The sequence below is a fragment of the Gorilla gorilla genome, chromosome 4 (assembly GCF_029281585.2).
Source record: "Gorilla gorilla gorilla isolate KB3781 chromosome 4, NHGRI_mGorGor1-v2.1_pri, whole genome shotgun sequence".
Lineage (NCBI taxonomy): Eukaryota > Metazoa > Chordata > Mammalia > Primates > Hominidae > Gorilla > Gorilla gorilla.
The window spans coordinates 122,777,557-122,791,431 of NC_073228.2; the positions used below are offsets into that span (position 1 = coordinate 122,777,557).

At 35.9% G+C, this 13,875-nt stretch overlaps 1 protein-coding gene across 7 annotated transcripts in view; it reads right to left on the reverse strand.

The window, feature by feature from the left end:
* Nucleotides 1–13,875, reverse strand: part of DTWD2 (DTW domain containing 2) — a 158,401-nt gene that overhangs the window by 88,579 nt on the left and 55,947 nt on the right. For 4 of the 7 annotated variants that reach the window (XM_019026188.4, XM_055387252.2, XM_055387251.2 and 1 more), the window contains exon 4: nt 10,778–10,970. In XM_019026188.4, the coding sequence (XP_018881733.2) occupies nt 10,778–10,970 (193 nt within the window). Of the gene's footprint in view, nt 1–9,226; nt 9,287–10,777; nt 10,971–13,875 lie in introns of all 7 variants that reach the window. The other 3 variants (XM_055387249.2, XM_055387248.2, XM_055387253.2) reach the window with 1 other exon arrangement.

Sequence of the window (13,875 nt, forward strand, 5' to 3'; positions counted from 1 at the left end):
AGGCATGTGTACCATTCATACATCCTTTAATGGAGGGGCCAAGTGTTCTATGCTCAAAAAATCATGAGTGTGCAGAAACATGAAAATATTCACAGACTATTGTTTCCCCATATGGGAGATTTACAATCTGAGCTGTAATTTGTATCATATATAAGGTTCATAACAAGGGAATTCCTAGGAGATGATTATACTCAGCCATGCATATGATAGCTGTCTACCACATTGCTGTTTAAACATTATGATGTTTATCATTCCTGTTTTTTTCCTACCATCTTTGCTTATATTGAACCAAAGATCATCTCATATTTATACTATATTTGAAATTTTATTCTCATATAATTAAATTGTCCTACAAACAGTGGCGTTTCACACTTCAAATAAAATCTTAGGCTTATACATGTAAGATATAGTCACCTGAAGCTGGATTGTTTGAAACAGTAGTAGAAAACTAGGATCCCCACCAATTAGTCTCCTTTCTTTGTTTCATTGTATATTATGGTGTAATAAAAATAGAAAAAAAAGTGCACATTAAATGTAACATGCTTGAACCATCCCAAAACCATCGACCACCCCACCTCCAGTCCATGAAAAAAACTGTCTTCCACAGAACCTGCCCCTGGTGCCAAAAAGACTGGGGACCGCTAGTTTAAGCCACTCGGTCTTGGTATTTTGCTGTAACACCCCGAAAAAACAAAGAGCCCAAGCCAACTAAGACATATCTACATAAATTAATTTCAAGGAATGCTCCCATGAAAAGGAAAACTGGGGTATCATATATATTACACTGTCATCCTGTTTCTTTTTTAAAAAAAGAGATAAAGAATACTATATCTGTGATATATTACTGTATTATATATATAGTATTATTGTAGTATATATGAACACAGAAAAACTTTTGGAAGCAAACACAACGTACTTTTAACGCTAAATATCTAAAGGTATGGGTAGGGAAGTACAGGTGTGAGGTTACCTGGAATGGGGGCAGAGATTAACTTTTGCTTTAAACACAGTTCATTTTGTTGAAATACCTAGATTAAGAAAATGCACATCTTCCTAATCCTTTTTTTATTAGGCATTTTTAAATTAAAAATGTACTTTAGATTTTATCTAATTCTTCTTCAGCATCCATCAATGAAATCACAATTTCAAAAATATTGAACTAAATTGTATTTCTATAAAATATAGTACTAACTCATAAAACATTATGATAGATTTTGTGGGCCAGGATACTACTTAGAAATATTACAGTTATATTCATAAGATTAGTCTGTTTATATCTATGTGTTATTGTCAATTTTTGATATTATTATGCTATATTCATAAAGTAAATGGGGAGCGTTCTTCGTTTTTTCCATGACCCGGGTTAGTAAACTTGGATTCAAGTTTCATATCTGCCACTAATTATCTATGTAACCCAGTAAGAGAAGTGAGTTCACAGTTAAGAATTCAATAAAGAATGGATGGAAGTAGGGAGGCAGAGAATTCCATGTCAAGATCTCTAATAACCCTTTCTAAATTATCCTTTTGCATATAGGAAGATCATAGTTCCTATTATATCCTATTCTATCACACAAAATCATACACCCAATGGAAGTAAATGTTCCTTCAAGTTAACTCAAGTTCTATTTGTAAATACTATCTACAACCTCAGAGATAAGCCTCCTAGCTGTGAGGGGTACACAGCACCCTAAAACAGAAACCAAAAAGATCCAGAGGTGTGGATATATTCTGCCAACAAAATTATGAATAATATGCAAAGGTAAAAAAGTAAATCCCTTGAGAGGCTGAGGCAGGGGGATTGCTTGAAGCCAGGAGTTCAAAACCAGCATAGACAACATGGCGAGACCCCTTCTCTTAAAAAAAGTGTTTAAAAATTAGTCAGATGTGGTGGTACACACCCGCTGTCCCACCACTGAGGTCAGAGGCTGAGGTGGGTGGATCGCTTTGAGCCTAGGAGTTGGAAGCTGCAGTGAGCTATAATCACACCCATGTACTCCAGTCTAGGCAGCAGAGCAAGACCCCATCTCTTAAAAAAAAAAAAAAAGAAAGAAAGAAAAAGAAAAAAAAAAGTAAAAAGTAAATCACTGATTTGTTAGACCATGGGCATTTTGAATTTAACACTCAAGGGTTCTGGCTCTCCCCCAAAGGAGGAAGACATTTCAAAACATGAAATTATTTTGCTGTGGCACTAATTTAAAGCATATTTCCTGGAAAATACAGTACAGAAGTCACTTAACGAACAGTAAGTAGAATAGCCTATTCAGAATCTACATCTCAATGAGACTGTGTTAAAATGTAAACCACCTCTGAATGCTGACAGAGATTTAAAAAACTGAAGTTTTGGATAAAATAAAAAGAATAACGATGTGTTTGGCAATAGATCAGATATATAACATAAAGCAGTCTGTAACAGCTCTATGTGGACACAAATAAAAGTTCTCATAAAAATGTTTTACCCAGTGAGTGCTCCCAACAGCGCTCTGCTCATCAAGTGAGAAATTAAGCTTTAGTGGACATTTTAACAGCAGTAGAGAAAGGATATGCAACTACTCCATGGAAATATGTTTATGAAGAAAGCCAGGAGCCTCTACAAACATTTCCATATTCACCTTGGATTTATTCCTAGCAAATGTCAAGGGTTTTGTGTATAAAATTCCTCTGGGAAAGAGATTCACTGCCAAATGGTCTGGATATATTAGAATTCAAAATTAAAAGGAGGCCAAGTTAATGGGTTTGCATTAGAATTCTTTCATTCCTCAATTATGTAAGTATGAAGTTCACATATGGTTAGTTACTGATTAGGAGGGCGAAAAAACTATATTTCTTCTATAAACACAACACTCTGGACTTGAATTCTGATTTTTGTTTCCTTTCTGCCATTTTTCTCTCATACATTTAGAGCAAAATTTTTACACTATTAAAGAAACTGAATGGATCACCTAAGTAATAACTAATAATTCTATGCAAAAAACAAGGGTGGGGGTATATGCATATTGAAGCATAGTAAGAAAAAATAACACTACGTTTAGAAATAAAACCGAATTATTTTAAACAACATTATAGATTTGGGAAACTTATGCAAAAACTGATTTAAATTTTCTTTTAACATTTTTACTTTGTAGACAAGACTGTAAGAGAGAATTGTTAAAACATTTATAAAGAGCACCTTGAGTAAACAAAAAAAATAAGCAAAAGACTATATTTACAAATAAACAATATACAGTAGACTATAGCATATAGGGAGTTTTTTGTTTGCTTAGTCACACTTTTAAATCATCCTTCTGAAAACAACAGCCCATGTCCTCTGAGGAACTTCCTAATTCATGCAGTCCTCTTGTCAATAACGGTATCACTCTCCACCCCAACCTCAATAAAAGGGCCATCCAGGATTCTACTCTGCCAAAGAGAAACCATCTTTCTGTTAGCATAAATAAAACCAGCAGGTTATTTTTCTTTTTTGAGAACTCCTCAAAAGTTTTTATTCTTATTCTTTTTTTTAACCAGCACATTGCCTGGTATATACTGCCAGGTAGGAGGCATTCAATAAGCTTTTTTTTAAAATAGGCAATTTATAACACTGGGAAAATTTCATTTCAGTGAAATGATAATCATGTTTTTGGAAACACTGAAATGAAATTTCACCTTATAAATTGTACCTCATTCTCACCTTGTTACAGGTAGTTAGATAGGCATGAGCAGGGCAGGAGAGAGCTCTCCCCCTAAGCACTAGGAATATCAGGTGAGGTTTGACAATTATCACACTGCCCCCTCTAAAAATGATAATTTGGCAGCCCATTCAGGGCGCCAGAGCGAGGCCATTTCCTGATGATCCACAGCTACTAACATTAAAGTGTTAGTTGAATGCAGATGCCAGGGAGAAAAAACTTCCTGGGCATGCTCACTAAGAGACAAAATGGCGAGATATGACCTTCCGGGTATACACCACCGGAAAAAGGGAAGAAAGCCTCAGACAGGCATGTATGCAACTTGCTAAACACACTGCATGAGCTCCAAGGGTAAGGGAGGCACTGCGCCTGCGGGAAACCCACCCTAACGGAAGAATCATGGGAAAGAGGCGAGCCTATAAAGCCCTAGGATCAAGGTTAAATATTCTCTTTGACCTTCAGGCACCCTCTTGGATCTCTTCCAAGTAAGCTTTCCTTTCTTTCCTGTTTTAAAGCCTTTTAAATAAACTTCGACTCCTACTCTGAAACGTGCCTCGGTCTCTTTTCCTGCTTTATGTCCTTCAAAGTCTTTCTTCTGAGGAGGTAAGGACTGAAGTTGCTGCAGACCCGCACAGATGTGCTGCTGGTAACTCAGGGTAACTCGGATCTCTTCCACCGGTAACAGCCTGACTCTGAATAATAGAAGTTTTGTCCCTGCTTTTATAAGCCACCTCAGACAGACACTGGAACATGTTAGACAACACTTAAATGCTTCGGAAGGGAATAAAAAATTCTAAAAAAAATTCAAGAGCTGTCATAATTGCTGGGAAGACTGGCTTCTGCAGCCCAGTGTGGCTTCACACTAGTCAGAAGACACAGATTCTGTATCCCTCCCCTACCTGGGACCTCCAGGAAAACTCCTCTGGTTGATTCTCAAGAGTCTTCCAAAAAGGCAGAGGGCAGACCAACAGACAGGGGCGGTGAAGTCCTCTAACCGGTCCAGGTCTCACACAGCTATTTATCAGCAGTTTAGCTACTGAGCATGTCATATCATACTGGAAGTATCTCCTACCAGGAGGATATTAATCTCCTGCTTCCTACAGATAATTTCCAGTACAGGAAAGAAGTCCATTCATAAGAGAAAATCAGACCAAAACAAAGAGAAGCATACCCCAAAAACAGAACTGCCTGAGAACCAGATCCAGCAAAGCCTGAAGCCACTCCTACTCACTCTGAACCTCACCGGTACATGATCTATATATGTCCTCGTTTAAGTTAGTTTGAGTCGAAATTCTGTCAGTTACCCACGAAAGGGGCATGTTAACTTATTTGTATCCATCTACTAAGGCAGGCCCCTAGGAAAGCCTATTATGTAATTAAATGAATTTATCTTCATCCAGAAAAGCTGGGGAACAGGGTTACTAATTAACTAAATCTTGCAATATACTAAAAATGTGAACAGGCAATTTTTCAAGAATTTAAAAATATATTTTAAAATAAACTTTTAGCATTACATAAGGTAGTTTAGAATTCATCATAAAATCACTACAATTGCCACTATCATTTTATAATTTTATAGATGTCTAAAAATAAGCATATACTTTAAAAAAGCAATACCTTTCTCAACTCAATTTACCTATTTATCTGTTCATATATATATATTTTTTTTTTTAAAGGAGTAAATATGCAGATTTCATTGTTTTTGTGCAACACGTTCCAAAAACATTTTGTCTGATCAAGCCATACTCATATTTGGGCTTGGTACATGAGACTCTAAAATTCCATAAATAATATTAATTCTAAAATAATCCATATTTCTCAAGTATATTTAGATGAGACTGTACCAAGATATGTAACATTTGGGTTTTTATATATTGGGTGAGGTTTTTAATTACTTTTTTTTTATTTCCTACAACTATTTAGGAAAAGACCATCTTGCTGGCCTAGCGCTAGCAAAACATCAATTTCAAAAAGTGAAATCTCGCCATGTGTGGTGGCTCACGCCTGTAATCCCAGCACTTTGGGAGGCCAAGGCGGGTGGATCACTTGAGGTCAGGAGTTCAAGACCAGCCTGGCCAATATGTGAAACCCTTTCTTTACTAAAAAATACAAAAATTAGCTGGGCATGGTGGTGCGCACCTGTAGTCCCAGCTACTCAGGAGGCTGAGACAGGAGAATCGCTGGAACCCAAGAGGCGGAGGTTGCAGGGAGCCGAAGATTGTGCCACTGCACTCCAGCCTGGGAAACAGAGCAAGACTCCATCTCAAAAAAAAAAAAAAGTGAAATAGTGAAATCTGGATATCTATTCCTTGCTCTCAAATGATTCAGAAAAACATAATTATACATATACATGCATATATACATAAAGGGAGAATAAGGCAAATATGGTACGTTTATGCTTGAGGAATCTGGATTAGTGTATTCAAGGGTACTTAGTAGTATTCTTGAAGCTTTTCTGTAAATTTCAAGTTATTTCATAAAAATTTACAACTTAGGATCTTGTCATATGATTAATAGGGTAAATGATGATTTTTATAAGAACACTTATTTTCTATCTTGTGAACTTTTTTTTCATATCTTTGGCCTTTGTATTTAGATTTTCACATTTACCTTATTCATTTCTACTAACTGTAAGCTTATGAAGTCTTTATCTGATTTTATAGTTCTTTAGAAAGCCATTTGCCTTTTCACTTGAGTCTATGTGATATTTCACGTGATGTAATCAAATCTGTCTGATGTTTCCATGAAGTATTTTGCTTTTATCCTATGGTTGTAAAGCGTTAACTGTCTCAAGTTTAAATATCCACCTGCATTTGCTTCTGGTTTGAAAAAACAAAAAAAGGAGAAGGTGACAGAAATGTATAGTATAGTAGAACTGAGAAATTATTTATATATTTCCTAATCTGCTGCTCAATTTAAAGGAGAAAATAATTCTGATGAATTTTATCTTTTAAAATAGATTTTAACCTTTTTAACATGACTATGTGCTTCATCTCTGTGATAGCTGTGTAGTTACCACGAAACGAAAGATTAAAGATGTAGACATAACACATGCATGAAAATTTTTTTTTCAAATATTTAGACTAAAATGTTTTACAGATGTAACACTTTTGTTAAACTTTCTCTGTATATTGGGTGATATTTAAATGTAATGTGAACCTAAAATTTTATCTGGGATGTGCCACAATCTATCAGTATCCATGCCTTTTATGAGTTAGACATAAACTCGTTGTTATGTGGAAGACAACGAATGTCAACGAATATTTAGGAAGTCAGAGAAATCTAAAGCTATTCTATGTAAATATACTGAATCGAAGTTTTCCATTTAGAAACAGTATACCACTGTGGTTGAGACTACTGGCTTTAGCTCTAACAAGATGGGTTCAAATTGCGGCTATGCTATGAAATAGTTATGAGACCTAAAGCAAGTTATTTAATGTCTCTGTACTTTGGTTTCCTCATCTGTTATCTAAGATGCCAATACTTATTACCTCATGGGATTTGGGGAAAGATAATACATGTAAATACATGTAAAACATTTGTAATTGGGCCTGCTCCATCAAAGCACTCAATGCATTAGCTATTTTTTAGAATTGTGTTATGTATTTTAGTCTCATCTAAAAACAGTGTCTGCATTTTGGTCAAAGGGAATAAAAACTATAAAGAATTTAAGTTTAAAACCTCAGAAGTCAGGGTTCCATTGTTATTCTTCACTAAGTGTATGGCTTGTATGCACCCAACAACAGAGCAGATAACACAAAAACTACTGGGAATGCAGGGATAACATCGTTAAAAATACATAAGCACTAAAGCTTTTCATAATCCTTTTACAGTATCAAACAGTCCAAGTATACCAAAAAATAAAAACATAAAGAAAAATACAATTAACAAACTTAAAAGCAATAGTATGAATGTTTACATCCCTAAATAGAGAATGTACATTTTTATAGTAATAGAACATGAACAAAAATCTACCAGGTACCTATTCACACAGAAATCATAAACTTATTCAAAATAGTGTGGCTAATGCTCTTTTATCACGATTCCAAAAATCAGAAATAAAAGTAAAATAATGATGAAAAGTGTTAAAACACTTAAGAATTAAGAACTCATTGATAGTATGGAGATTCCTTAAAGAACTAAAAGTAGGCCAGGCACGGTGGCTCATGCCTGTAATTCCAACACTTTGGGAGGCCGAGGCGGGTGGATCACAAGGTCAGGAAATCAAGACCATCCTGGCTAACATGGTGAAACCCTGTCTCTACTGAAAATACAAAAAATTAGCCGGGCACGGTGGCGGGTACCTGTAGTCCCAGCTACTCAGGAGGCTGAGGCAGGAGAATGGCATGAACCCGGGAGGCGGAGCTGGCAGTGAGCCGAGATCGTGCCACTGCACTCCAGCCTGGGTGACAAAGCAAGACTCCATCTCAAAAAAAAAAGAACTAAAAGTAGATCTACCGTTCAGTCAAGCAATCCCACTACTGGGTATTTACCCAATGGAAAATAAGTCATTAAATGAAAAAGACACATAAACAAAGTGTGATGCCTCATGCCTGTAACCCCAGCACTTTGGGAAGCCGAGGTAGGGAGAGGATCACTTGAGCCCTGGAGTTCAAGGCCAGCCTGGACAACACAGTGAGACCTCATTTCAATTTAAAAAGAAAAAAAAGACACATGCGCAGGCATGTTTATAGCAGCACGATTCACAACTGCAAAGACATGGAACCAATCTAAGTGCCCATTAACCAATGAGTGGACAAAGAAAATGTAGTATATATATACCACGGAATACTACTCAGCCATAAAAATGAACAAACTAAGTTCATTTTGCAGCAACTTGGACGGAACTGGAGGCCATTATTCTAAGTGAAGTAACCCAGGAATGGAAAACCAAATTCCGTTATGTTCTCACTTATAAGTGGGAGCTAAGCTATGAGGATGCAAAGATGTACATAATAAATTTGGGGGACTCTGGGTGGAAGGAGGGAGTTGAGGAGTAAAAGACTAAATATTCGGTACAGTGTACACTGCTCAGGTGACGGGTGCACTAAAATCTCAGAATTCACCACTACAGAATTCATCCATGTAACCAAAAACCACTTGTACCCCCAAAGCTATTGAAATTTTAAAAAAAAGAATTCATTGATAATCCATGGGTAGAAAGAAATCAAAACAACTTATATCAATGTTACTGATAAAAGAACACTTTAACCCAAAATGATGGGATACAGTGACAGTTATACTAGCGGAAATATTGCATCCATCTCGCCCCTTTTGTTCAAAAAAGAAAGTGATTTTTTTTTTAGAGACAGGGTCTCTCTCTGGCACCCAGGCTGGAGTGCAGTGGCACAATCATAGCTCACTGTAACCTCAAACTCCTGGGCTCAAGTGATCCTCCCACCTCAGCCTCACAAGTAGCTGGAGTTATAGGTACAAGCCACCAAGCCTAGCAGAACTCAGAAATCTTAATAAAGAAATTTAGTACTTGTTTTAGTCAGCTTAGGCTGTTGTAACATTCATTTCTCACAGTTCTAGAAGCTGGGAAGTCTGAATCAGAGCACCTGCATGGTCACGGTCCTGGTGAGAGCTCTCTTCCTGGCTTGCAAATGGAAGTCTTCTTGCTGTGTCCTCACATGCAGAGAGAGACAGAGAAACAGAGAGAGAGAGACACAGAGAGACAGAGAGAGACAGAGAGCAAAAAGGAAGTATCTCTCATGTCTCTTCTTCTAAAGGTACTAATCCCATCATGAGGGCTCTGCCTTCATAATCTAATCACCTCCCAAAGGTCCCATCTCCAAATACCATTATATTGGAAGTTAGGGCTCCAATATATGCATGGTGTCGGGGGAGGGACAGGGAACACAATTCAGTCTACAGAAGTACTCTTAGTAAAAATCTTATAAAATCAGAAGAATAGAAGAAAATAAGCCCAAAAAGATGAAATATAAAATTGGTCCAGAAAAAAGTTCAATGTAATGAAATAAAAATAAACTATAATAGCCAATATAAACAACCTAAAAGCTTATATTTTAAAAGTTCTATAAAATAGAGAAACCCCTTTTGAATCTGTTTGTATAAAAAACGTTTGTGTATGTGTGTGTCTGTCTGTGTGTGTATGATTAAAAACAAGAAAAAAATGCATTCCTGAGTAATTAAAATAATTATTTAAGACTGTATATAAGTATATGGCAACCAATCTGCTAACTTAGAGAAAAGAGATAATTCCCTAGAGAAATGTAAAAGTTATTAAAAACTGATCTAAATAGAAGTAGAAAGCTTGAATAATTTCCTTAGAAGAGTTTGAAAGAAGAATTTAAAAGCTACCATTTTTAAAGAGAACAGAACCAAGTGATTTCACCAATGAGTTCCATCTAATTTCTAAGGTGCAAGGAATTCTAGTATTATTTAAACTATTCCAGGTCATAGAAAAATATTAAAATCTCTCCAATTTACTTTGGAAGTTAACATTATCTTAATACCCAAACATGACAGTGGACCAAAAATACACATAATTCAATGCCACTAAATAAAATATAATTTTCAGCAATATATCAAAAATGTTTAATAGTTTGCTCAGTCGAGTCCATTCCAGGAATATAAGAATGGACCAATATTAAGAAAGGTGTCTTCATAATTAATTACATCAAAAAACTGAAGAATAAACCATATAACTATAATAATGAATGACAAAAAGTATTTAATAAAAACTTAGTCATTCCTAGTAAGAACTAGGTAATTCAGTAACCAAATAATAGTATTTAAATAAGATAATGCTTCTTAACAAAACACATTAACACATATAAAAATAATCCTTAGACTTCTCTGATTAAATGTCTAAGAGACTCTTAATATAGCCAAATGCCACAACTACAGTAAAATTTGGCAGTAGGAGAGAAGAAATGACAAATTTGAAATTTTATATATATATTCAAAATATATATATATTCAAACTCATAAACATAAGCATACATATATCTAGGTACTATATATTCACACATAGAAATACCACCAAATTCATATATGAAAATCTATGTGTATCCCTTCACAGAAAACATAAACAATATACCTAATTATACATTTATATTTATTTTCTGTTAAAATTACTAGTTTACCTGTTTGGGATGTCGGAACAAGGAGTTCTTATAGAAAATGTCCTTAGCCTGGCTCCATGTACCATCAATGATGATGATTGTAGAAGGATAAACAGGAGAATCTAATATAAATTCTTCCAAATTAGCAGCTTCAGCCCCTGGATATAATATTAATGTACCAGACTTCCGGCAAACAGTTGAAAGTTCAGGATCTCTGAAAAAGTTTTTTAAAAATATATCTTTATTAGCTTGTGAGGAAAAAGGTTTTATTATGCTTACTGAATTTCCTAATAAAAGTTTCCCTATATCTAGTCATTTGTCTAATCAAATATAAGTATTAGTTTATAAAGTATGAATTAAAAAGACTCAAAATTTTGTGTACTCTCTACTGATGTATTCACCACAATTCTGCCACTCTCCTCTAGGCTTTCCAATCCTCACTATTCTTCTCTATCAAAGCTTTTCTATCCAACTGCCAGCGACATAACTTTAGCCCTTCCAAAGAATTCTTCCTTTCCTCACTAATACTTCATGTGTAATCTGATCCACTTTATCAAAGTAAACAACTGGCACTGCCTAACAATCCTAGCACAAACAATCCTAACAATCCCAAGGCAAAATCAAGTAGCAATGGAAGAACCATAAAGAGAAGTTAGGTTGCATAGGCAAGCCACATTCTCAAATTCACCTTTGTTAAAGCCAACTAAATATGGCCTGAGAAGGACTCCATACTTCTATATTTGAGTCCTTATGGATGAACCCTAACCTATCTTAATAGGCAGACGAGATTGAAAACCTAATTTAGGAGTATGCACCTGTAACAATGGCTGAATCTTGGCCAATCCCAGTGGCCATACTTCAACCACTCACAGACTGCTAAGTGTTCAAACTGTGTTCAAATAAGGCACACCCCAACCTGTAACCAATCCAGCTGATTTCTGTACGTCACTTCCCTTTTTTTTTTTTGTCCACAAATTTGTTCTGACCACGAGGCATCCCTGGGGTCTCTCTGAATCTGCTGTGATTCTGGGGACTGCCCGATTCACAAATTGTTCATTGCTCAATTAAATTCCTTTAAATTTAATTTGGCTGAAGTTTTTCTTGTAACATCGTATATTATCTATTGAAGGAAACCAAAATATTTCACTTCAAAATATACTTATTTGACATATGTTGAGACAGCTGTTTAGAGGGCTTGCAAACAGCAGTAGCCTTGGAGAGCTGTTGCATCTGTAGAGAAAAACACATGGCAGCCATGCTTTCTCTGAGGACCTTCCCTTGTCCAGATCTAGGAAATAATAACTGAAAGTCTGACAACCTTAATGGTCTGAAAGAAATATTTACCCTCTATTCTCTATGAAGGCTGCTATCGGTGCGGTTTCATCTGCATAACAAGACCACTTTTGCCAGCCAGGCCTCCTCTTCTCCCCGTCCCAGATGTTTTTGCCATAATAACCATCTTTGCCATGCTCTAAGCACCTATTCCTTCTGTAAACCTCAAGACGACATAAAAGCATCAACCATCTGGCCACTTCTCTGAGTTCTTATATTTCATAAGACTCCCTTACACATTAATAAATTTGTATGCCTTTTCTCCCTTTAATTTGTCTTTTGTCAGATGATTTTCAGCAGACCTTCAGAGGGTGAAGAGGAACGTTCCCCTTGGACCCTACACCATCATCCAGTTCAGTTATAGAGTTAGTTGATTCAACATTCATTCAAAAATGTGTCAAAGCTTTTTGGTACTGGAGACAAAACAATGAATGAGACACCCTTTGCCCACAAGCAAAAAACAAAACAAAATGCTATTAAGGGGAAAGGAGACAAATTATCATTTTTCTTTGAAATATAATTTGGACTTCCAAATTCAGCTCAGAAATAAAGAGTTTGAAAGTCATCAAGCCCATCTTCACAAAAAAAATGCTAACAAACTGAAAATTAACAACTTTTATTAGATTCGTCAGAGAATTGAGGCTCCAGGGCAAACACTCCAAAAACCAGAGGAAAAAAAAAGAAAAGTAACCATCTTGAAATAGCCTGCAGCATTCTCCATAACAAAGGCCTTTCCCTCAAGAGAAACTACTTACCACAGCTTTTTTCTACCTATTATTTAACCACAAAAAGAAATTAAGTACTAATATATGTTACAACATACATGTTACAACCTTGAAAACATTATGCTAAGTGAAAGAAGCCAGTCAAAAAAGTCCAAATATATTATTTCATTTATATGGGATATCAGAAATCAAATATGGATAACAAATAGGAAAATCAATAGAAACACAGAGTAGACTAGTGTTTGCTTAGGACTGGGAAGGCACAGGGAGTTGGAGAGGACGGAGGGCATAGGGATAGGTAGGTGACAGTTAAAGGTAGAGGGTTTCTTTTTGAAGTGATGACATATTTTAAATTGACTGGTGATGGTTGCAAATATCTTTGGATATACTAGAAACCAATTAATTTGTACATTTTAAATTGGTAAGTTAAATGGTATGTGAATTACATCTCAATAAAGCCCTTTTGAAAAAAAAAAAAGGGATGAAGATATATGATAATACTAATCAAAAGATAATTCCAGGCCAGGCAGTGGCTCACCCCTGTAATCCCAGCACTTTGGGAGTCCAAGGCAGGAGCACTGCTTAAGCCCAAGAGTTCAACATCAGCCTAGGCAACACAGTGAGATTCCCATCTCTCCAAAAATGTTTAAAAATCAGCCGAGCATGGTGGCGTGCACCTATGGTCCCAGCTACTCGGGAAGCGGAGGCAGGAGAATCGCTTGAGCCTGGGAGGTCAAGGCTACAGTGAGTAAACCATGATTGTGCCACTACACTCAAGCTTGGGCAACAGAACGAGAATTGTCTTAAAAAAAAAAAAAAAAAGTAACTGCAGTCTGCAATAGCTATATTAACTACAGACAAAGCAGACATCAGAAGGAAACTTATGAGGATGAAGAAAGGCATTACATAATAACAAAAGAGTCAATTCTCCAAAAAGACATAACAATCTTTTAACATGTATGTACTTAAAACTTCACTGTTCACGACATGTAAGGCAAAAACCAATAGAAATGAAAAAAGAAATAGACAAATCCAGTAATACAGTTGGAGACTTCAGTACAA